This window comes from Rhinopithecus bieti, unplaced genomic scaffold (genome assembly GCF_001698545.2).
Source record: "Rhinopithecus bieti isolate Rb0 unplaced genomic scaffold, ASM169854v2 scaffold_8307, whole genome shotgun sequence".
In the NCBI taxonomy this organism is placed as follows: domain Eukaryota; kingdom Metazoa; phylum Chordata; class Mammalia; order Primates; family Cercopithecidae; genus Rhinopithecus; species Rhinopithecus bieti.
Genome location: NW_016806443.1, coordinates 1,020,611 through 1,047,226, shown reverse-complemented (window position 1 = coordinate 1,047,226; position 26,616 = coordinate 1,020,611). Strand labels below are relative to the sequence as shown.

At 35.7% G+C, this 26,616-nt stretch overlaps 1 protein-coding gene across 1 annotated transcript in view; it reads right to left on the bottom strand.

The window, feature by feature from the left end:
* The window catches only part of CTNNA3 (catenin alpha 3), a 1,693,405-nt gene that overhangs the window by 649,078 nt on the left and 1,017,711 nt on the right, over positions 1-26,616 (bottom strand). Inside the window, exon 10 of the mRNA XM_017876520.1 lies at positions 3,906-3,998. Coding sequence (XP_017732009.1) covers positions 3,906-3,998 — 93 coding nt within the window. The remainder of the gene's footprint in view (positions 1-3,905; positions 3,999-26,616) is intronic.

Genomic DNA, 26,616 nt, shown 5'->3' with positions numbered 1-26,616 from the left:
TCTTTTCTTTTCTTTTCTTTTTTTTTTTTTTGAGACGGAGTCTCCCTCCGCCGCCCAGGCTGGAGTGCTGTGGCCGGATCTCAGCTCACTGCAAGCTCCGCCTCCCGGGTTCACGCCATTCTCCTGCCTCAGCCTCCCGAATAGCTGGGACTACAGGCGCCCACCACCTCGCCCGGCTAATTTTTTGTATTTTTAGTAGAGACGGGGTTTCACCGTGTTAGCCAGGATGGTCTCGATCTCCTGACCTCGTGATCCGCCCGTCTCGGCCTCCCAAAGTGCTGGGATTACAGGCTTGAGCCACCGCGCCCGGCCTTAGAATGACATTTCTGTAGTCCAAGATAGAAATGATGGTGGCGTAGGCTAAGATGTTGACAAACAAGGTGGAGAGAAGTATATAGATTCAAGATAGATTTTTTTTTTTGCGAAATGGTAGGACTTGTTAATGGATTAGGTAGGAAAAACAGCCATTAGATATCATTCCAACAACAACTTCACCAAAGCAGGCATTTTTTGTTTATCATTTGTTTTCTTTACTATTTTCTCTCTAGATGCATTAACAGTGCCCACCACATAGTAAATGTTCAATAAATAATGAATGAATGAGTAAAGAAAACCTCCCAGGTTTTTAACCAGAGCTATGAGGTGAATGGCTGTGTCATTAACTAAAACTAGAAACTGAAAGAGAAGTGGAATAAGATGAAGATGGAGAAATTAGAAGTTTCATTTAGGCTATTTTAAATTTTAGATGTTTTCTAGATATCAAAGTAAAGATGCCAAAGGAAAATTAGGCATATGTGAGTCTGGTTTTCAGGGGAGATATTTGGTCTGGAGAGAAAAAATTGGAAATCAACAGCAGTAGAAGATATTCAGAACCACGATGTTTACTAAAATAAATAATTAAAAAAACAGTATCTCTGAAGGATAACTTTTAAAAAAGATCTGATTATGGAGATACAGTAGTCCTCCATTCTCTGCAGAGCATATGTTCCAAGATCATTCAACAGATGATTAAAACCTCAGACGGTACCAAACCCAGTTATCATCAATGAGAACACATTTTCCGTTCATGTCTTCTGCCCAAAAACTTAATGCCTTTTCCATCTTATAATTCACTGTGGCCATAACTTTTGCAATTTGAGGTGCGACAGCAAAATGAGCATTAATTTCTTTTTCCTTCTTCACAATTTCACAGAGGATCCGTTCTTACCATGGATTTTAGCAACCACAGCATATGATTTTTTTTTTTTTTTCATATCTTAATTGCCAGAGTCACTACTCTTGTATTTTGGCACCATTATTAAGTAAAATACAGGTGACTTGAACATGAGTACTGCGACAGTTGATTGGATAACCACGACGGCTGGTAAATGAGTAACAGGAGGGTGGTATTTACAGCATGAATATGCTAGACAAAGGGATGATTCATGTCCTGGGTGGGACAGAGAGAGATGAAGAAAAGGTTTGATCTCAAGATGGGGAATTACATGCAATTTAAAACTTACTATTTCTGGAATTTTTCATTTAATAGTTTTGGTCTACAGTTGACTGAGGGTAACAGAAACCATCAAAAGCGAAACAGCAGACAAGGAGGATTACTGTAGATGTAAGATGTTTATTAATGGAAAGATTAAATATCTTAAAGGGGTCATTCCCTAAAATAATCTATAATTCAAAACATTTTAACGTTTTAAATCTAACTTCTAATGTTTTTTCATGATACTTGATAAGTTAATCCCAAAAGTTATATAAAAATTAAGAATGACAGCTATAATTTAAAGAAAAAAAAAAACAGGATGAGCCAGCTTGCCTAGAAGATATTAGGATTTAATGTAAAACCATGCTTAAAACATTATGATACTGTTACAGGGATAGAGAAATAGACCAATGGAACAGAATAGAAAGTCCAGAAACTTGTGTACCTTGAAATGTTTCACTTTGCCTATCAACCTATCTTTGCATGTGGAACAAACCAAAAATAATTATACATTGTTATATATGTATTATATATTTAATGCATTATATAAATTTGTATATGTGTATGTGTATTTATGTTTATAAGTATACATGAACATGTATACAAATATATATTAGACAATGGAAATATTTGTAAGTCTTCATGGGATATGTGTGAAACAATGGTAGAATTTCACAGTAATTGAGAAAAGATCAACTATTTAATATATGATGGTGGCCCAAATGTCCACACTACAAAATGAAACGATCTCTACCTCATGTCAGACATAAAAATATATTTCAGAAGGAATAAATACCTGTATGTTGAATAATAATACTTTACTCTTTTAACAACATAATGTGGGAAATACGTGACATATTTGTTGATAGAATGTCTTAACAAGGCACAAAACCACAAACCAGGGCACACAGTAGGTGCTCCATAACTATATATTAAAATAACTAAAAGATAAATCATACGTTTACGTTAAAGTTCTTAAAGTCTGCGACTGAAAAATTATTTTCAAAATATTTCAAAAGACATGAGCAACAGAGATATTTTTAACAAACCTAAGCAAATTAATTACAAAAAAGACAACCTAACTAAAATTGGAAACTTCGTAAAGGATATAAGCAAGTCACCGAATTAGAAAGTCAAATAGTCAATAAATATTTGCGAAAAGAATGTTCTCACTAGGAATCAGAAAATTACACATTAAAACCAATGAGAAATACTTAATACTTTCAGATTGAAAAGGCATTTTAAAAAGTGATAACCTTGAGCGTTATTCACAATGTGCAGAGATGAGAACACTTACAGAATGTTGATGGGAGTGTATTTCATTCAACTACTTTAGAGACCTTGTTGGAGTATTCTGTTCCCTCTGGAGTTTCATAGAAAATTGACATCAGTTGGGAGATCTCAGCTGCAGGTCCCCTAGACTCCACTTTTCCAGCTTGTTCTTACTTGTTAATCAACATTAAGTCCAAAGATGCAGTTTCCTTCAGTTTCCTCAATATTCTTAGAGATGAAATTGTCAGCAAGGCAAATCAAGAATTTAACACATGCCCTACTTTTTGTAGAATGAGAATCTCAGGAGACATCCAGAGAATTAAAGTCCCTAATCTTTGTTATATTTATCATCCTTATAACATATGTGGTCTTCATTAGGAAGTATCCATATTATTTCCTGCTTCTTCTCAGACAAGAGTGTTTAAATTGCCCTATGTGTATGTTGATTCATGGCTTCAAAACTATTTGTCATGTAGTTTTAAGATTTTACTTAAAATCTTCACTCTTTCAGTGAAGACTCTTCAGATTTTAAGAAACATCTGAATTACTGACAAGAAAATATTTAACTTTTTTCAAACACATATCTTCTTTGATAAAAGAAAAAAAGAGTCAATCCTTTCAACCCATTTGAAATTTCAAAATAAATAATCACTAAAAACAAATCAAATCATTTGGACCAAGCATCATTGCCTCAGGAGATTCCAATATGGCCACTTAAGGAATGTCAGTCGTTTTCTCTATTCTGTTTCTAAGAATCACCTTAGGACAATTCAGTCCTCTATGCTTCAAATAAACATTTTGGCCGAGCACGGTGGCTCATGCCTGTAATCCCAGCACTTTGGGAGGTCAAAGTGGGCAGATCACTTGAGGTCAGGAGTTTGAGACCAGCCTGGCCAACTTGATGAAACCCTATCTCTACTAAAAATACAGAAATTAGTCAGGCATGGTGGTGCATGCCTGTAATCCCAGCTACTCAGGAAGAAGAGGTTGCAGTGAGCCGACATCACGCCACTGCATTCCAGCCTGGGCTACAGAGTGAGACTTGGTCTCAGAAAAAAAGAAAAAAAATAATAATAGTGTATTTTCATATGCATAAAAGCATTAGGAATTAATTATATATAATTTTACAGACAAAAAGACAGTAACTTAGTTATCATACCTGTGGACACAAGGTTTCCAAATGATTGGCTGCAATTTTGACAATTTTAATTCCATCTTCATTTGTTGACATGGAACAAGCAAGATTTGCCACCTTAAATACAATCCAAAACAATGGAAATTATTTTAGATTATCAAGGAAATGTAGCAACACTTATACTGAACAAGAACATGTACACATTCATTGAGAATCTCAATGACAAAGAACATTCTCAAAAACATCACTGGTATCCATTTTATGAAAGAATTCAGATAATCTATTAAAGCAAATAGCAATAGAAAGACCTAGAGAATTGTTTAAAATGAGGAGAGACTAGTGAGTGAATCTGTAAACCCTGTACAGTCTCTTGGTATCAACACCTAACCCATAATAAGAAGCTATTGTGAGACTGGAAAAAAAAATGTTTATGGATTGAATGCTAATAGGATTTTGGAATCTCATATGATTGTGATTTATTTTAAATTAGTAATTGGTTTATTATTTCCCAGAGGTCTATTACTCATATTTAAGTTGCATTAAGTATGACTGTATCTGTATATATGTTTTGTTTGTATCAAATACACTACAAAGCTGAACAAATACAAGATAATTAACTTCTTCCTGCTCTTGATTTTCCACTACAACTTCATGGGTACTGTTTGACATTCCAGCAGTGCATTTGATTCAAGCATTAGTGACACCCAAATTTCTCCTATATTATTGCTTTTGAAATTTACATTTTCTTCCAACAAAATGGGTGCTCTTTTTATTACCATTATGTCCATGACCTAAATCCAAGGTTCATAAATACTTTCTCCCGACCATGAAAGAGCCACGATAAAGAGTGGGAGATTATTTTCCCTTCCTCTGAACCCCGCTCTTGTTCAACATTCTTCTTACTAACAGAGTAAGGCTTATGGAGAGAGGCAATGTTCTCTCTGATCTACAAAATATATCATTATCTTTATCATTGCAAGGAGATACTTGATCTAACAATAATTTTTCTATCTTTTAAAATATCTCTGTCAATTGTTTTATACTTTAACACATTGCAGTTTTTCCTGCTAAGATCTAAAATACATCCAGTTGTGGAGAAACCATGCATTAGCCACATGCAGTAGAAATAAACAACATATGACTTTGGATCACTATTTTAAGAGTACCACAAAATGTTACTGAAATGGATTTACAGTTTTTGCTTTTTTATAACATTTATTTTAATATGCCACTAGTGAAATAACTCCTTGGTTTTCATTCACATATAATGAAATAACAGCCATACATTATTTAACTGTGGAAGGGCATTGTTCACTTCATTAATGTACATGGGGATGGCTTACTTGAAAAGGTCTTTTGTTGGCTTGAAGGTCACCATGCCTCAACTTTCATATCTGACACATAATTAGCACATTTGTGAGTTATTTGAAAAGGGCAACAGTTTTTGTGCCCCTTTCTACTCCCCAAACCCCAATCACTAAAAGTGAAACTTGACAGTTTAATTGCTTTAAATATGTATTATATTAATTCAACTGCATTTGCAAAAAATACTGACCTGTAAATTTGAGCACTGTTTGTTTAAAGTAAAAAAAATAAAAATAAAAATCATTGGCTCAATGTGGTCAAATTACAAGAATGATGGTTAACCCAAAGCTTAGAAATTACAGAAAACTGTCCCTTTGTAGATGCTCTTTTACTTTACTTACTCATATTTAATGTATCCTCATTTTCTTCTTTTTCCTTTTGAAAATATGCATTCTTCTTCCAGACATTGGCTGGCCACTAGGCTTATTAAAAGCCAATTAAGTGACTGACATAGTATGGAAATTATGTTAAACACAGTTTGTGTCTATATTAAGAGAATTAATTTTATACAACTCTCTAATGAAAATACAACACAACTGAAAGTTGTTTTCTACTTGAAGTTTTCTTCTCAGTAGAAACACTAACTTCTTTACTAACACTCTTTTTGTCTTCATTTATTCTATGCCTGCACATACCTGAACTTCTCCTTACCAGAATTGTTTTGTCAAATAAAGTTTCTACGTAATAGAGTATATTTCAAGGTATGTGCAGTTTTAGTGCTATTTTGTACAAACAAGGTCGAATTTTAAGATACTTAGTATCTATGACAAGTGTTAGAAATAAAATATCTTTACGTTTCAAATGTGAATGATTTTGTGATGTATTTTCTAACGTGACATCCATGTGTGAATGAAAGCCAAATTTCTTCTAATGATGATTCTTCCTAAATTCTGCATGGCTCTTTAGTCAAGTATGTTCCCAAGAACAGTAGAAATGTAATTCCCTCTGGTCAGAGAATACAGCCTGAAAATAAGATGTTTTGTTAAAATAGTTTTAGATATTTGGACATTTGATATCCTTTGTGTATCTGGGAAAAATTTGGGCAAAGCTTTGTTGGTATTCATAAGATCTCTGTAGCATGTTTCAGCTCACTAAGGGAAACAAGGATATCGGGAGTTTCTGGAGACAAACAGATCTGGGTTTGAACCCAATCCCACAGTTAATAAGCTTCTGATCATGAGCAAGATATTAAATTATTTGACCTTGTTTTGTCACCTATAAAATGGGTATGATAATGACTACCTCACTGGGATGCTTTGAGAATTCAATGAGATAACGTATGGGGAGAGTCTGATACCTGATGGCCTTCACCATGTATGAATTGCCTTCCATTTAATCTATCTCTCAACTAATGGAAAAAAAAAAGAAAAAAAGAAAAAAAAAAGAAATTTCATTCTCTCAGAGGTTTTGTAGAATGAAAGCCTTAGGAGCCTAAAGAAATTTACCAGTATACTGACCCAAGAGCTACAAACTCAAATGCTTTCAAGAGCCCTGCAGGGGATACAAACATTGAGTCTAGATTGACTCAGCGGTAGGGTGGGGTGGTGGGTCCCCAAACAAAATGATTGTGTATGCCCCACTGAAAGGCATTCGTTAAAACAAGACAAATGAAAGGAAAAACTCAATGTCTTAGCCAAACTAACGTCTGTTGGCTTACTTTAGTTCATAAGTCACTGTTTTGTGACCTCTAACCCCACTCTCTAATCCTATATTGTATAAATAAGAAAACAAAATTACGCAGGGGGATAAAACATACTCAAATCAACCAATGGCAGGGCAACTATTAACTAGCGATATGTGTGTGTCTTTTTTGCTACCCTGAAGAAAGTGTTGAAAAGCATTCTTGCAGTGAAATGATTGACCAGACTTTTTATTGATATTGTGCTACGGCCTTCACCAAGTCTACAAAAAGCAGAAGCTAAATTATCCTAAATAAACGGGACGAAAGGTAGTTAGTTAAATTTACACATTTATTGAAAAGAAAAACCTGGGACAAAATGTTCTTTCATTTTTTACAAAAGATTAAATTACATCCTTAAAATAATTACCAATATTGTAGTAATTTAAAAACAAACAAGAAGTCTTCAAACAGGGATATGCGTCTTGATATGACAGGAGAGTGAAATTTTGTATTAGCATCCCTCCCTTGCAGCTCTTTCCTTCCTACCATTTCTTCTGTCCTCTAAAACGTATGGTATATTCTAGGCCCTTTAAACATAGCTGACCTTATTGCCCTACTTGGGCTCTAAAAAACATTGTAAATGAAAACGCCTGACCAGACAATTCCTCACCTGAACAATCACGTTGATGTTTGTTCCCTTCTTTCTGGTTCCTAGTTCATTTTTAAATTAATTAATTTATTTAGAGATAATAGTCTTGCTCCGTCGCCCAGGCTGGAGTGTAGTGGCTCGATCTAGGCTCACTGCAACCTCTGCCTCCTGGGCTCAAACAATCCTCTCACCACAGCCCCTCAAGTAGCTGGGACTACAAGTGTGCGCCACCACACCTGGCTAATTTTTGTACTTTTTGTAGCGACGGGGTTCCGCCATGTTGGCTAGGCTGGTTTCCAACTCCTGGGCTCAAGCGATCCATCCGCCTCGGTCTCGCAAAGTCCTAGGATTACAGCCATGTGCCAAGGCACATGTTCCAGTTCTGTATACTAGTTAGTATGTTTCTGTCACGATTTCCATTTGCTGGACTTTGAGTCTTTCCTTTCACTTAGCCGAGAACATAGTATCCTTCACTCTCTATCCCAGGGTTTCCGGTGAGAAATTCCCTGTTGTGGAGCCTGGCATTGCAGAATCCTGACACCCAGGCTAGTTCTGTCCCTCACTCTCTATCAAGGTCAGGAGAATGACCATGCTTGACATAAAAGAATGACTCACTAGTGGTAGAGCCAGGGACAGAAATGAAACAGATATTTTGAGATGGGGAATTTCCCCAATGACCCTTTACAAATATCTACTATACTATAGGTTAAGTCTGCTTTTTATCATTACTTTTTTTCTAATCTGGTAAAGATATTCTATTTTAAATACATTGAATGTCAGCGCATGGTATGTTTTAACATTCTAGTATTAAGTTTTATCTGAAATCTCAGGAGCACTGGTAGTGTTCTCAGTCATCTTAGACAACTGAAATGGAATCATTGTTAGGAATGAGTACACTATTTGGACAGCTGCTTATCACACATCATTCAGTCTGTCACCAAGAAGTTCCCACACGGGTATTTACCTGTAATATGGTCTCTCCAGAACACGAAGCAAACCTTGATGTTTGCTGAGATTTTCATTGTCAAACATTCATTGTATATATATTGTTCACATAGTTAATTGTTATATCATGTCACTACGTGTCCTAGCTCTCAATGGGGGAGAAAGGTCACCATCTCATTTTCATGCATTTTCCCATCTGGCAGTTGGTCATGCAACCCTTGCGTAAACACTTGCAGAGACAGAGAATTTACTGTCTTGCAGGGCAGTCTTAGTCCCATTGCAGGACAGCCCAAAGTTACAAAGTTACACACGTTATGAAGTTCTTCTTTATAAGGAGATGAAATATTTCTCTCAACTTTCTCCTAGTTGTTCTAGAATCCAGAACGGCAAATATCTTTGATAATGGAAATAAAATGGGGTCTACAGAAAATTCAAATCAATAGTTCTCAAATTGTGGGATAAGAGAGATGGTAAGAATAATAGAATCACCAGTAAATAACTATTAAAAATAAAAGTTCAATTCCCTTCTGTCAAGATATTCTGATTTATTAAGTGTGTATATGCATGGAAGTCAGAGGTGTAAGGGATGTATAATTAGATTTTTTAAAAGTTCTCCCAGGTGATTCTGATATACCACCTCCCCCATTCCCAATACACACACACAACAACAACAACAACAACAACAACAATACACACATGACAACACACAGATACATACTAGGATTTTGGTTAATTTTTATTTGTTTGAATAGACACTCTTTCCTGAAGATAAATGTGCTGAGGTGAAAGTCTAAAAAAGAATGACCTGAATATTTACGGGATAGCATAGGAAGTTAAATAGAAAGCTTCACAAATTAGAGGCAAGAAATAATGACTTAAACTTCTACTTGAGAAATAGAGAAAAAGTTAACAACTGAAATAAGAAATTCAAGTATAGGATATTTCTGGCCTTCCATCCCAAATCCATTCCTCCTTTTGGTAATAACACTGATTTCCCTCGGAGAACAGCTCTTTCTCTAACCTGGTGGTGTAAAGTCTTGGTACAACTGTCAATCAAGGATCCTGGTCCTCCCCTAGGTTTAGCCTGGGCATATCCATCACTTACTACTGCCACCTACAGCCCTGAATCACTCTTTGTTCTGTGGAATCTTAGCCTGCTTTCATTTTTATTTATGTGCATTATCTTATATATTCCAATAAAGTCTTTATTTTCTTTTTTAGTAAGCCAAATGTATTTTATTTTACATATAACCAGAGAACCATGATTCTTAGTAAGTACTGAGCCAGAAACTTATACTCCTAGAATGTACTAATCTCAGATGGATACTTTCAGCAAAGTTGAAAGCTGGTAATGTATAACCATAATTATTTCTGTGAAAGGCACCTTCTCATTAAATGCCTGCCTCTGGGTTTAGTCAGCCTGGATGTCCTAGTGTCAGGGAAAAATGCAAGGAAGGAGACAGTCATTTCACTTCCTGCAAATATAGATAAGTGTCTTCCTTTGACGATCTAATTCTTCAGTGTCTATTAGAACATGTGACATATCAGGTACAAGAGAACATCTAATTCTTGAAGAAAATAATTTATCATTTTTGAGTTTATCTTTCAGAAAGCTGTTCATTCTGTTTGAAAACCACCCCTCACATACTCTTTGAAAATCATACCTATACTTCAAGGCCTGGATCAAATATTGTCTCTTCCACAAACTATTTTCAGATGCCCAGGATCCATATCTTCATCTTCCCACACTCTCGTGTTATAGCAAATTCTCATTCTCCCTAAGCTCACTTATGTATCTACCAGATGAGCTGCTTGAGGGTAAAGACAATGATATATTTTTTAAAAAATATTTTTCCCATCAAGTTAAATACCCTGAAAATAGTATCTCATCTATGTAAATAAATAAAAATAATAATTTATCTCTATCTGGAACTAAATCATCAATATAAACTGCTGTCAATTGTGTCTGAAATTAACACATTGGGTGAATTCTATTTTTTAAAGTCCTGTGTACAACTTAATTTGTTCATTGGAAGCTATGTCCTTTCTTCCACTCCTTCCTAATAAAAATAATCCTAATTTTGTACCGTATTAATATAAAGGTAAGTATTATTGCTTTAGGTTATGGGGAGAAAGATCTGAGAAAAGGAAGTCCTTAGGTTATTAAACTTAACTGCCCTGAGTGGATTTCAGTCTGGCTGTGTATATTCATTGGAAACATCAAGATTTGACAAATCTGTAGCAAAGATACAAATAAACAGAGAAAAACTTTGAATATAAGTGTGGAAATAATCTAGCTGAAACAGGTTATTTATTTTTAACTTGTATTGGCAAAGGAGACTTAGGCTTCTTTCTGAATTTAGAAATGAATAGCGGTTCATAAAAGCTTATGAAGACGCATGAAAAAGGAAAAATGATGTCTATGCTCCTTGGACACGGTAGCAAGTAGCAAAACTACAGTCACTAGCCAAATCACTGATAGATGGAACACTAGAAGTTCTTCAGGTTGGTGGGAGATAGCAAGAGTTGAACTAGATACTTCGAGTTTGAGTTGCCACTGAGATACATAAGAAGACATAAACTATATATAGTTAGATGTGTAGTTAAAAGGGGGTCTTCAGTAGATATATTAATTAAGAAGTTACTATTTTATTCATGGTAATTAGATATTATGTGAGGAGAAAAAGTTCTTGGAGTATATAAGATATTAATATTTGTTAGGCAGAAACATGAGGTTACTCCTTCAATGAGTCTTAGAAAAAGTGGCCAGAGATAAGAAAGGTGACCCACTATACTGTGATGTCATGGAGACCAGGAGAAGAAAAGGTTTCAAGAAGATGATATCATATATCAAATGCTGAGAGAACAAGTAAGATATCCCTGAAAATATCCAATTCGGCCACAGAGACAACCATGCTAATCGTTCCTAGAGTGTTCGAGCGAAATGACGATGGTTAAACTAGCCGGGCATGGACAGAGGACTGTGTATGGGGTAAAGTAACCCCATGAGTCTTATGACTCAAGGCAGAGAGCTACGGGTCGCCTGTAAAATACTCACTCATTCTCACATATATCCATTTTAAAACATTTTACCTCTCAGTAATATCCCAAATCATGTATTAGATTGGTGCAAAAGTGATTGCGGTTTTTGCGATTACTTTTAATGGCAGAAACCGCAATTACTTTTGCACCAACTTATACTTTTGCTGTCCTCTACCCTAGGTAAGATTTTTATCAGTTTTCGTTATTTTATTCTTGTTCCAATTTTAGCTTTTGTTGTCAGCAAATGTTCTTTCTCTATGATATGTTCACATTGCAGCCCCACAATTTTTTTCAGATGCAAATTTGGTTTCCCCATCATCACCTTCCCATACCCACATCATACTCCCATCCCTGCTAGATCTTGCAGTGCGGCCCAAGAGTCATCATGTGTAGTTCTTGTTCTCTCTGTGCTTCAGCTATATCAATGTACTTTCGTGTATCAATGTTTGCTTCTGCCAGAAAACATCTGTACATACTGTTCTGTTGGCTGGAATGCTCTCTTCCTCCTTTTTCACAGCTACTTTCAAACCACTTCTACTTGCTTAACTGCTATCCATCAGATCTCTGCTCAAATGTAATTCCTCAGAAAGTTTTTCACCAACACTGTCCTCCACCTGCACACAGAATACCTGAAACCTCTGCCCACCTAAGTCAGATTTTTCCTTCAGAGCATGACTCTCAATTTGTAATTATATATTCACTTGGGGAGATTATTTGATTAGCATACATTTCCCCAGATTTATAAAAGCAGGGGCCACACCTCTATTTGCTCATCATTCAGCCCACAGTGCCTAGTACCTGACACACAGTAGATAATCAATAAATAGTTCTTCGGGGAGTGAATGAATGCATGAATGTCTGAATCAGTATGCTTGAGAATGTATCATCTTCTTGATGAACATGAGATGAAAAAAGGAAGAAAAATGGGTTTGAAGGGAGGAGACAGCAGCAGAAATTCAGGACAAGAAATAAAGGAGAATGAAACTTTTCCTTTGAAATTTATTTGCAATATTCTACAAAGGCTTAGACAACTGGACTTCAAAGAAAAGTAACATGTTTCTCTTCTAGTCTGGACATCATACTTAACAAGACTTCAGGGGCAGCTTCTTTCCAGTTTTACCTTCACTTAAGATACCAAATTTGGAAGTACTGAATAGGTCCCAATTTAGCTTTTAATTTATTTATTTTTAATCAAGTAAAGTAACTCTTCAAAGGGCCCGAGCTGGATGCCAAATGCCAGCAAGTGTGGCAGATGGAAAGAGACACAGTAACTTCCGTCAACAAATCCAGGAGCTTCGTTGTCTATTTCAGAATGTAATATATGCTCTGCTTCTGGTAACTGCACAACGAGCTGTGATCTCCCCATGTTGGCACCTGAGTGACCTCTGGCTAACAAGTCAGCCCTTCTCTTTCTCCTAGTGAAGCAGTGCTGCTTTGCTTCCCTTAGTAGTAATGAGAAATGACTATGAATTATGGATTCTGTAGAATATTTAACTAGTATAACTGTGCTGTAAAAGCACATAGCAAAGTGCAGGGAAACAATTTCATCAACTAACAAATATTGATTATGCACCTATTATGTGGGCTGGGAACTGTCAGGGAAATCATAGAAGTCAAAATCAATGAAAGTGAATCTCAACAAGCACAATCTATTTAAGGGGACACGTGAAAGGATCTAAGACTAAAACTCTAAGTCTCCAAATACTATAACAAGATAGAGGTAGGTGAATTTCATAGAGATGACTGTAGTAAGAGTGTTACATGGAGATAAATTATTACTTAGGAAATTCATATTCTCTTGAACTTTGCAACTCAAGCTGCTTCCCAAATTTTATGAATCCTCAATCACACAATCCGGTCTCTGATATTAGTTTTGCTTTACCTCTCTGTCTTTGGTCATCCATCTATAAGATGAGGAACAGATTGACTTCATTTCTAGACCTCTTTTCATTTCAATAATTTTATTTTACTGCTTATATAACTGATAACAAAATTAGACAGAAATTAGACAAAGGAGCAGAGCTATCAGGCAACTTTTCTATTAATTTAAACATGAATTTATAGATGAAATATTAGCCAATTTAATTCAACTGTGTAATAAAAACTAGTAATAAAGCAAGACAAAATCATTTATTCCCAGAATGAACAAATGACTCATGACTGAGAGATCTAACAATGAAATTCCTTTTTTAACCAGATATCAACAGATTTTTTAAAAGCATTGATGACAGGTTTATGCCCATTCTGATTAAAGTGAAGCAAAACTACACTAAAAAACAAACTCAAAACCTTAGCAATCAATGAGTAGGAAGAATAATTCTTAATCTAAAACAAAATCCAGAAATTTCCAGCAAGTGTCATGCTCAAAAGTCAAGATTAAGATAAGCATTCCCTCTATTTTGGAGGTTAATCAATATTTTACTCAAGGTTCTAGTAAATCTAAATGAATTAAAAAAAGCAATAGCTGCAAATATTAACAAATAATTATATTTATTCCCAGGTCTCAAAATTGTCTACCTAGGGAATGCAAGATTATCTGAAAACTGTTATTACTATTGAGTATTCAGTAACGCTTCTTCAAGCAGAATGAATGAGAGATGAACAATATATTTTTCTACATATTATAAAAGTTTTCATGACAAAATTTGTTATAGTAACTAAATATCATAAATTTCATAGCAGTATATATCTATTGAAATAAACACTATTATAGATATGTGTGCATATGTATATATGTATTAAATTTTACTTAATGATGTAAAAAAAGAATGGAATGACTAGTGAGAAATATCAGATTCTTGGATGGAAAAACTCAGTATTGTAAAATATAATGTTATCTCTCAAGAAATTTGTCTATTAAATTTATAGAGCTACATTGAAGTTAGGTAAATTTTAATGTGCATCTGGAAGAATATATGAAAGGCTGTCAAAGAAGTTTTATAAAAAAGGGGAATGGGCCGGGTGTGGTGGCTCACGTCTGTAATCCCCGCACTTTGAGAGGCTGAGGCGGGCGAATCACCTGAGGTCAGGAGTTTGAGACCAGCCTGACCAACATGATGCATCCCCATCTCTACTAAAAAATACAAAAATTAGCCAGGCTTGGTAGTGCATGCCTGTAATCCCAGCTACTTGGGAGACTAAGGCAGGAGAATCACTTGAACCCAGGAGGCAGAGGTTTCACTGAGCCGAGATTGCGTCATTGCACTCCAGCCTGGGTGACAAGAATGAAACTCCATCTGAAAAAAAAAAAAAAAAAAAGAACGAAGGGAAGTATTATGTGCCAGTAATTAATGGTACAAAATTTAGTGTTTTCAGATGGCCCAATTTCCTGCTATCTACTTTCAGGAAAAAAGTACAATGTATGTAAAAGTCTAGAATATATTACTACATAAAAAATTTTAATGTCAAAATATTGAAAATAAAGTTAAAATACAAAAGATAGGCAAAATGTGTTTTATATTTGATAATAAAAATATTATCCATAGGTATAAATAGCTCCTAAGTATCAACAGACTTTACATATGAAATATGACTAATAAATAAATGAAAAGATTCTCAGTCTACCTCTTGATTTATTAAGCAGGATATGCAACTAATGCAAGAAAATTACGTTTTTTTGCTTGTCAGATCAGAAATATGTAAAACGTTTGATAGTATCCAATACTGCTGAGAATATGGGGACACAACTGGGAGGTAAATGGCCAACTTTTCAGAGAGCAACTTAGCTTCATCTATGAAAATTTAAAATGTTCAGAACTGTAGCAATTCTACTTAATGTAATCTGTCATTCAGAAATACTTGCATATGTGAACAGAGTCACAGCCACGTGAAAACTTTATTTGTAAAAGCAAAAATGAATGTAAATATTTAACAGTGGAGAATAAATTACATAACGATTCTGTAAAAAGGAAATAAATGTTCTGCTGCTATAAAATGTCTCAAGTATATAATTTTAAGTGAGATACTGCAGAATGGAAGATATGATTCTATTTAAAATTATTTACTTATTATAGGGCTGGGTGTGGCGGCTCACGCCTATCTGTAATCCCAGCACTTTGGGAGGCAGAGGCGGGTGGATCATGAGGTCAGGAGATCAAGACCATCCTGGCTAATGGTGAAACCCCATCTCTACTAAAAATACAAAAAATTAGCCGGGCGTGGTGGCAGGCGCCTGTAGTCCCAGCTACTCGGGAGGCTGAGGCAGGAGAATGGCGTGAACCTAGAAAGCGGAGCTTGCAGTGAGCTGAGATCATGCCACTGCATTCCAGCCTGGGTGACAGAGCGAGACTCTGTCTTAAAAAAAAAAAAAAAAAAATTATTTAAAATTATGTGTAAATGCCAAGTATAATGTCTACAGTGATAAATTTCCACTGTTAATTTGAGTTATATATGGGAGAGAAGGTAGGATTACTATTGCTATGAAGAGAAGTATCCCCTTTTAACTATGTTTCTATATTGACTGAAGTTCTTCCAAGTATATTTTCACTATATTAATAATGAAATTAGTTTTAATTTACAAAATAAAGTGACTGATGACATAGTTCTATATGTATTGACATGGGAACACACCAATGACAAATAAAACAGAACATGTAACAATCTCATTTATGAAAGATGGGAAGCTTTTGTGTATGCATATGGAAATGTGATATCCAAAATGATCCTCCCTAAAACGGCAATTGTGATGATTACTGAGGAGTGAAAATCAAGGTAAGTTCAACTTTCCTTTTCTATATTCTTAATAATTTATAATTTGGCTTATTATAATGAAAATGAATCATTGAAGAAAATGAATCATTGAAGAGAATGAAACCTGTCTATACCTGTATGTGAATTTTTAAGACCAATCAAGATAATTGTATTAATCATGACACTTATTGCAAAGGTAAGATATCGAACCATTTATAAATAAGGTTTTCAGAAAATACACATATATAATGATTACACAGAAGAAAATGCTGCTAAGCAGAAAATAGTTTTCATGGTCTCATATGCTGTTATGTTTAAAATGATGATTCACAAAAATGATTGGGAATTCACAGTAGGGAAACCAGGCACTGGTTTTACCTTGTCTTAATGTCAAATAATGGCACAAAAACAAGTGAATTAAAGCTTATTATCAATGACAAAATCAGACCAGCCAATATTGATCTTAATAATGAATCTAAAATCAACATGTTTGGAAAGGTACTCTGTGCATGGTGTGTGTGTGTGTGTGTCTGCAGCAGATATAAGGTAATGACTCTTATGATTGAATAATTGTAATATGATCCTACATTTTTTTCTTTTTCCTATCTTACTCACACCTCCAATTCTATTCAAATTTGTGTCTGAACTTCTTGTTCCTCTCAAATAAGTCATTAAAGATGAAAATATTCATTGTCTAAGTGGATATATGTCAACATTGTTCTGCAAAAGAGGTATCAATATGCTGTGTCAGAATGTGCCATCACAAAAGAAGCAAATAAGATAAAACACACATACACACAAACTCAAACATATTTGGCTGTTACAGTATTACTGCTTCCAATAAATTATGAGAAATATATGTTACATAGCTCAAATTGAAGTCTGCAATGTAGACTGCTCTAAGAGTCCCATTTTGCCAAATATATTTCCCTTTTAGTCTGGAACAATATATAACTGTAAATGGACACACACACCTCATATTGCTGTGTGATGTAAATTATAATGGTAAAACCAGCTAGATAGTTTATTCAAGGTCCCTCTCTAAATTAAGCTATTATTCACCTCAGAACCACCACTCAAAGGATAAAAGTATGTGTCACTTGCCTAGTAAATTTAATATAACAAACAGTACCAAATAAAATCTATTTAACTACCAAAGAATGGAACAAATCGAAACTATAAATTAAAGACAGGATTAAGTGTTGTTTCCTGAACTAGTGTTATACTTTGTTGTCAGCTGAGGTCAAGCATAAATATGAAGCATGCAGGTCTAATAAGTATTTATTAATAGGATCATTACGTAAAGGGTAGATGTCAAAACAATGCTATAATTAGCTTTCATTATCATTGAAATTGCCGTCAAATTTCAAAGCAATTTTATGACCAGTGACCTGATTTCTCACATGGCAAAAAGAGAATGGATTTTCTTAAAGAGAGACACAATATATTAAAGCCAATATAAAGTTTTTAGTGAGTCTAATTCTGAATCAGCATGTTTTGTACATATTGCACTGTTCAAATGCTACCATGGGAACAGAAGGTGTTGTATAGGACAAAGTTAATTGAATTGCAATTTCGTAAACTTCCTAGGTATGGATGAGACCATCACTATCACCTGATTCCCTAACTAATAATGAAATACACACCCAGATTCATTCCTTACTTTCACAAAAGAATGGGTCTCTTAGTAGAATGACAGTTGGCAATCAATCATCTGGCAACGTCTATCTTGGAAGATACCATAACAATAATCTGTGAAGCTATTTTTTTCCTGTAGGCATCTATTTATTATGACTTTGAAGGAAATAGGCAAAGAAGCTTTGAAATTTACCATAATTATAATCCCAGAGAGAACCCCTTGTCTTTGAGTATAAATGGCCAATAATGAGTAAGACAAATTGAAAGAACACAGAGTATGTGTGTGTATGATAGAGACTCTGTGTGTGTGTGTGTGCAGTGGAAGTGGGGCAAGCACATTTGTGTATGTATATATGAAGTCCCAGCAAAATTTACAGATGTGTGTACGTGCCATTATTAAATACTATGATTTCATATTCCCTCATTATTGGGTCCCTGAATCTCATGAGGTTTCCTTGAGTGTGTTCTGCATTTAATTATATGATAAAAATGAAGTATAGCTAATTATGTAATATAGAATTAAAAGAAAATAAAAGATTTAGGTCCTTTAACATTAGCAGGGGCATAAGTTATTACAGGTTTAATCTTAACTATCCCTGTACCTCTACAGCACACTGAAATACTGGACACATACTGTGAGTAGTGGCCATTACTAGAGGATTGAATAAGACACTTGCAGTGTAATCTTAGTAGTTTTTTAAAATACATATTATTTATGGTTCCCAGTAGCTCTAGAAGGAAGGAGGGAGGAGTAAGGAGAGATCTTGTATACTAACCTCCCATAATTAGAGCAAACCAACATATTAATTCTATTTCCACAAGGTTAAACTGTGAAATCCTTGAAGATAGAAACCATCTTACTCCTCTTTTTGGTTCTAGATATTGCAAGCAATGGGTTCTTAAAGCTTGTGTTGAATACATTTAACCCAACATTGCAAATAAAATATTTTTCACCTTGCCTTCTCTGTACATATTTATGATTGATCTCTTTACAGAGGCCTAAAGACAATAACAAAATCCACATATATGTATTATCTATCAGGCACTGGAGGAAGAAGAGAAGATGGAGAAAAGGTAGTTACCATGCTTCAAGAAACGAAAGATTTAGATATAAATACACAAAACATTTAGAGCTATGAATAATGAAAAAAATTTAAATGACAGTGTATACTATACTAAATGAGTAAAACACTAAATGCTGATGGGCTTCAGAATAAGGAGATAATGCAGTGAAGCTTTAAAATATGTTAGCTGGATAGTTTTTAAAAAAGTCTTGAAGACAGTTTCTATATATCAAATGAATTGTTTTAAAACTCTAAAATAATATTGTCATATAAAATGTGTTAGTAGAAAACATAGAAGTTTTAATATTAATAAATCCCAGTATCAGAAGATTTTTGGATAAATCAGAAATGTTTGGTTTAAATACAAATTATCTTTAAGAAATAGTGAATGGTCTCATGAAAACTGTTATTGCAAATACTGAACGTTACATTGTATGTGATTTTATTTCTATCCTTATTACAATACTTCCTATGTATTTAGTTGTTTTCAATTCTTATCCCAAGTAACATGAAACTTAAATCAAAATTCAAGAAAGCAATGCTGCATTCAAGGTAGTTCCATGTACATCAGCCACATGGCACTACATGGCTGCAACAGCCAGGCCTGGATTCTCACCAGCATTGCTCCAAGGCTCTGAGTCTGAGCAGACCACAGGAGTTGGAGGGCATTTGCCATCAACTAGTCCAGTTTTTGACTCTGTTTCAGGAAGCTGGCTTGCTTGCACTGCACCTGGAGCCTTTCAAACCGTTGTCAGGCTCAGTCTCTGAAGAAAGAAATCCCACAGCGTTCTGGCTTTGCTCAGGGTATGCAGTTTTGTTCCAAAAGTCAGGAGACAGGTTGCTTCCTTCCCTGGCTCTTGAGGGCAGAGGCTGAGCTTTCTCACCTACGAGATGGTAACCTTAATGAGCACCCACGCCTTGGGACACAGAGTACAAAGTGTCCCGGATGCTCAGTAGCCAGAAACAGAGAACGCCGGTAAAAGTCCAGTTCATTTCTCATCACCCAAGTTAGAGTCCTACCCTCACCTTCAGCCTCTGACTACTGTGGATCCCTCCTTCCCTTGGCTGCCAATCTTTGGAAAGCACACCCACATCTCGTATCTATCTCTCCTGTTGGTTAATTAACACTAATGGGCAGCTGCCATCCCTGCATAAAACCACAACCATGGCTGGATTGCTTAAGGGCTAATTACGCTGCTTGTCCAGGCACAATGTTTCTCTTCCTTCTAACAGCCTACCCTTTAGACCCTGAGGGCTCATTATCACCTTCCACCACTGGAAGAACAAGACAAGACTTGTCAGCTGTGCCACTTCTCACGTTTCCAAGAAAAAGCTTCAATCTAAGCAATGCCATTCTAGGCGTTCTCTGCAAGGGTTTTTAGCTTAGCAAAATCCCTCTTGCAATCTTTGTTCATAATTTCATCTCGAATTCTGAATTATCTTATTAAGAACTAGAAACTATTCCTGCAAGTGACTTGTTTTTAAATTTGCTTTGCAGACATCTTTAAGGGTTGCTGGCAACTCAAGTGCAATTCTTGATTTCCTCTTTCCCAGCACATTCTATTAAGCCTATTAATTTCAAATGAATGTATTTTCCCCGCATCTTCTAGAAGCGGACTTCAATTGAATGTAATATCCTCCTGCCGCTCCACCCCACCCCGACCCCCGCCCAGGTCCCAACTCTAGAGGTGGACTTCTGGGCGGGGGCAGGCAATCACATTCAATTGAAATTAATAGCCTTAATCTATTCACTTGAAATTAATAAGCTAAAATATGTTACTTTCTTTTCCCATAAATAAACTAATGCCAGTCCCAGCTGTCTTCCTCCATTCATATTCCACATCCTCTTTTTTCAATGCCCACCCCATCATCATTCCTTCTCTGAAACTGAATTCAGTCTCTACAGAATCAATGTACTGTCATGATCACAGCTGGTCCTTTCTGGTATCTCCAGGCATCACAGATGACCTACCTTTATTGATTTCTGGGCTCTGAACTACCATTCTTTTCTCTTTTCTCCCCCGCCCATTCATTATTCTCATCACACAGTTTCTTTCCCGTCTCATTAGCTGTCCCATCTTGTGGAATGCAAAATCCCTCATACATTCTGCTCTGTTCACATCACTGTCTCTGTGGTAAATAAAACATAACAAACAACATGATTTTTTTTAATCTTTTCACTTTAAAGATATATTCATGTGCTTTCTCTGTTGGTGAATAATTCATTTCCTATTGCTTTGGAAATACAGTCTGTGAGCCAGGGGCTAGTTTTATATCTACGTTTAGTAAATTGAATAGAATATTTTGCTATAATGCAGTAAGTGTACCTAAAATCACTGTTTTGGGAGCCACAGATTCATGAGGGAAAAGCCTCAAATGCTATGGTACATTAGTTGAGCCATAGAAAAAGAAATCAATTATAATTGCTTCTCTAGTTAAATATTATGAGTTACAGTGAGTATTTAAGATAGTTTTGAAAAAAATTTTTATTATTTCAGGATCTGCATCCTAGTTACAGTGGCCATTTTTATTAGTGGGTCCAATAAAGTATTCATATTTATCCTTGCTCTGTCAGCAGGTGCTGATGAAGTAGAGGTTGCGCTATGAATATATGAAGCAGTATGATTTGAAAAAAGGAGAAATGGCAGTATAGATATTAGAATCCAGAGAGAATGAACTTTCTTTACTGTTATATTATATTTTACTTATCTTCCATGAAGATGACTAACCCAAAGGGTTTCATATTTGTGGTCCCCTCAAATATGTCCAGTTAGTAGAAACACATCCTATATTTTAGAGTATGACTCAATAATAAAACTTTAAATCCTTCTAATTCTCCACTCTTTCATATTCTCCAGTAAAAAGATAAAACTCAAAATATTTATTTAGAAGCCACTATGCAACCCTGTGCTTTGGGAGTTCATAACTACCTTACAAAGACACACTCTGTAACAAGAATCATTCTAATACTGTGTGTCCTTCTATGTTTAAATAAGTAGGCCTGTAAAGCAAAAATAACATGAATAAATTTACCGAGTCAAAGATTTTACTTCATATATGTCACTTTTAATTCAGTACTGTAGTCATTTTAAATCCCTGGGTAAGTTAAAAAAAAAAAGACTCGTTTCTCTTCTACAATTATACTATGGATGAACTGTGCACCCCTCTCTCTCTCTCTCTGTATATCCACATATATGTAGATACATTTTACTTTAAGTGTTCAGAAGTCTTATAATTTCAAAAGGAATATGTGCTTAATTTAAAATTTTTGGAAAACACAGTTAAATATAAAAGAGTAAATACACAAAATACACATTTTCAGTGTGGTAGATAAACTCACCCAATGCCTACTCTCAACTCCTCTTTCCTTTGTCTTTACTACCCTCTATTGCATATCATAGAGCTCTGGCCAGATTCCCTCTTCATATTGGATACATACATCTTCCAGCTGCTGGGGATAACTGCTATTGACCACTCATAGTCCTTCATTAGGAACTGTCCTAGGTTGTAGGAAACTACCTTCCCCAAGGCAATGTCTCTTCCCAAGGGAAGCCCACAATTAATGACAGAGTGAGTTAGGATGACAAAGACCTAGGCCCCTTGCCTCTACATGTGACAATTCTGAAAGGTCACCTGAGCTCCAGAGTCCCCAAGAGTTCAGGTAAGGTTTCAGTTGCAACCACATTCATTGCAAGCTAGCTGCTACTTCTACATAATCCCACCTTTCTCCCTTCATTACAGGCTTAACTCTGAAGATTACTCCCCAGTAAATCCAGGACCCCTGCTCTGGAATTGTTCATGAGTCCAAGTAGTTGTAACTGCATCTAGCAAATAATGGTCTGCTTTGCTGTCTCCTTGTTAAAAGTACATCAAAATGTATGCCCAATATTTCTTATAGCCAGCAGGCTTCTCATTCCTTGCTAGGGACCTTGTAAATGAAAAGCAAAACAAAACAAAAAACCCAAAGCTACAGCAGAACACATTTGAAATTATGAATACAACTGTAAAAATGGCAATTCTAGGGTAAGGTTTGAGAATACAGAACTTATCTGAGCCTATTGCCTCCTTCTGTGCAAAAGAACCATTATAGGTAAACAGGCAGCAGATAGTCACAATTCAATGCCATGATATGGATAAAATGAAACAAAGGTCAAGCAATTAGTTTACTTCTAGATGCTCTTTGGGTCAGGCTCATCTATCCCTAACTTCTCATATCAAAGTTAAACTGCCACAGCCTGAAATAGTAGACAATTGAAATTCTTATTCTCTTCAGAAAATTCTGCAATTAAAACATTGATAATTTCTTTAAAACACACACACACACATGCACACACACACACACACACACACACACACACACACGCGCGCACCCCTGATATCAAATCTTACATTCCCTCCAGAAAACATGACTAGGTAATTTAAGCAGTAGTTGAATATAATTAGAGAAAATCAGCAAGTCAGGTAGAAAATTACTCACCGTACACACCAGTTGTGTGAGTGTTGCAGAATATGAATTGCTGCCAAGATATCTGTTATTGGCATATCTCCACTTTTCAATTTGATACAATGTGTTTAACCTACCACTGTTACTCAGTGTACTATAACTGCTATACAAGCACCTGTGTGTTTACCAGAGCCTTACTGTTCCCTTGGCTAGAAATATTTCCAAACAACGTAATAAGTATAAAAGCCTGCCATTTTCAAAAATATATAATAAACATTTTCCAAATACTTTGAAAGCCTACAGTTACCAATAAGCTTTTGTGTACATAAATTAGAGAATAAGGGGCAAAGAAAACTTTATTAGTATACCATTAAGTACTTAATTTATTATTTTTGCAGTGACATCCTTGCAGGATTTCTTTTTTAACATGAAAAAGTCAACACCTTAACTGCTGAAGGCTCCACTTTAGAATTCCAGGGGCATTTCCAGACAAGTCCTAGTGATTATTGTGAAAGTACCTGTTTCTAGACCAACTCTTTAAGCAGACCACTGAAAAGACCTTTTCAAATCTCCCATGTAAAGGAAAGCCTTGAAAGGGAGATAGATAGATAGATACATAGACATACATACATAGATAGATAGATGATGGAGATAGATACAGAGAGGTCAGATGATAACAAAGATCAGATTATAACAAACTTAAACGTAGGTGCACCAGTTAGCTAACAGAGAATAACAAATCATCTCACCGTTTAATGACTTAAAACAATAATCATATAATTTACAATCTAACTTTGTGAGTCTTGTCAATAGCAATCAGGAGTCCACATTATCCTTTAAATTAAATTTTATTTCCAAGTATAAAATATTTTCTTCTTTAATTGCATGCTGATCTGAATTCAATATATCTTGGACATGAAAATAGCAGCTTGGCTCTGCTGGGTAATTGAAGACCATGTTTGTAACTGGGAGCATGATATTAATCTACTTAAAATCTTCATTCCTTAACAAAATCTACTCCCTGTCAACATTTATTTTAGAACCTGAAATTTTTGTGAGCATAGCTATCTTGGCATCATAAGCTCTAAATGGAAGACTACTTTTGGGCATCTTCTTATTTCTAGTAGAGTTAATGTCATTATTACCCAACTATTCTGATGAAATAGGTATCTAGTATAAACATCAATTATCTTCTTTCATAACGAGTTGATAATTCCCCATGGCCGCTTGCTCTATTTTTCATCTGTTGTAACATATAAAGGGGTTCAACAAATACTTTATTCTAAGCTTTCTCTGCTGCAAACCAAAGGTTACTAATTCATTTCATTAACAATTTCAAGTATTTGATATCTGTCCTAACAAATTCAAAATTGACCATTTTATAAAAGACACATATCATTTTCCCTTCATTCTACATTTGTTAGGTATATTTTTCTATTTCCAAATATTTATTTTACTCCCAAACTATGATTCATTCAAATAAGTTTTACACAAAGAAGAAAGTACAAGATGTGTAACAGCTCTAGCAGAGAACATTTCAGCTGTGCCACAAAAAGAAAACAGCAATATTATGGCATGCTGACAAAATAGGCCAGGCATGGTGGCTCAGGCCCATAATCCCAGCACTTTCAGAGACCAAGATAGGCAGATCCCTTGAGCCTGGGAGTTCGAGACCAGCCTGGGCAATATGACAAGCCCCCATCTCTGCCAAAAATACGTAAATTAGCCAGGCGTGGTGGCACATGCCTGTAGTCCTAGCTACTTGGTGGGGTTAAGGTGAGAGGATTGGTTGAGCTTGGGAGGTTGAGGCTTCAGTAATGGGACAGAGAGTAGAAGACTGTCAATAAAGATATGCCTGTATGGAAATACATATCTTGTGTTGGCAATCTGCTAAAACCACATACTTTTAAAGGTGAAGGAGAGATGAAAATAAATTATGTTATTAAGGTATACTCTAAGTTGCCAGGTAAGATTGAGAAAAGGCATGAGGCTTCCCTGATAGAGGCTCCACAATTAGAACCAAAGCAGTAGAGAGCAGCAACCTGAGCTTCAATCATTCACTCACTGGGATTCCCATCAACATACGGCATCCTTGGCAAGTCTTGTTCAGATGGAAAAGCAGTCACAAGAGAAGTGCTTTTCTAATCCTGTGCTAACCAATCCAAAAGCATTTGTCACTGAAGTAGTGGAAACTCTGAACAAAATTACCTTGTAAATTTTAGAGTTTATAGTAGCCCAGTTATTTGGCAATGGTAGATTCCAAAATGTTCAGAGAAAAATGGGTATAATTAATGACCTCTTATTCTGACATTCTGAGAAGGTTTGAAGGATATCAATAATAATTCTGTGATCTTAAGAAAAAAAGAAAAAAAAGAAAAAGAATGTGGCTGCACCTCAGACTCCATGAGAAGCTTATATGTATATGGACAAAATTCAGATGAAATGAGTGCCTCGCACAGGCCTTAACACACAAGTTGTGCTTAATCATGTTTGGTAAAAGAATGAATGGACATCGTAAAACCAAAAATAAACATGTAAAGGGTTCATATACTACAAGCCAGGAGAGTCAAAGTATACATCATCTGTTCATCTAATCATTCTGTCATTAATTTATTATGAGCTTCTTGCTTTCAGGGTCCCATAGTCCAGAGTGAAAAAGTGATATGTAAACCAAAAAATCAAAATACAGGAAAGTAACTACAAATAGGTAATTGTTTAAAATGCTTTGGGAACAGGCAGGCTGGAGTTATTAATTAACTGTATTTGGGGAAAGGAAGACTATGAAAGTCTTTACAATGTAGTTAACATTAGAGTAATTTTGAAGAATAGTAGAGATATAGAGTTATAAAAACTCTTTTTTTCTTCGAGACAGAGTCTTGCTCTGTCGCCTAGACTGAAGTGCAGCGGCGCGATCTCAGCTCACTGCAAGCTCTGCCTCCCAGGTTCAGGTCATTCTCCTGCCTCAGTCTCCTGAGTAGCTAGGACTACATGTGCCCGCCACCATGCCCAGCTAATTTTTGTTTGTTTGTTTGTTTGTTTGTTTTTGTATTTTTAGTAGAGATGGGGTTTCACCATGTTAGCCATGATGGTCTCGATCTCCTGACCTCGTGATCCACCCGCCTTGGCCTCCCAAGTACTGGGATTATAGGCATGAGCCACCGCGCCCAGCCTAAAAGAACTCTTTATATATGTTTTTTAAAAGGAGAAGAAAAGAGGCCGGGCGCGGTGGCTCAAGCCTGTAATCCCAGCACTTTGGGAGGCCGAGACGGGCGGATCAC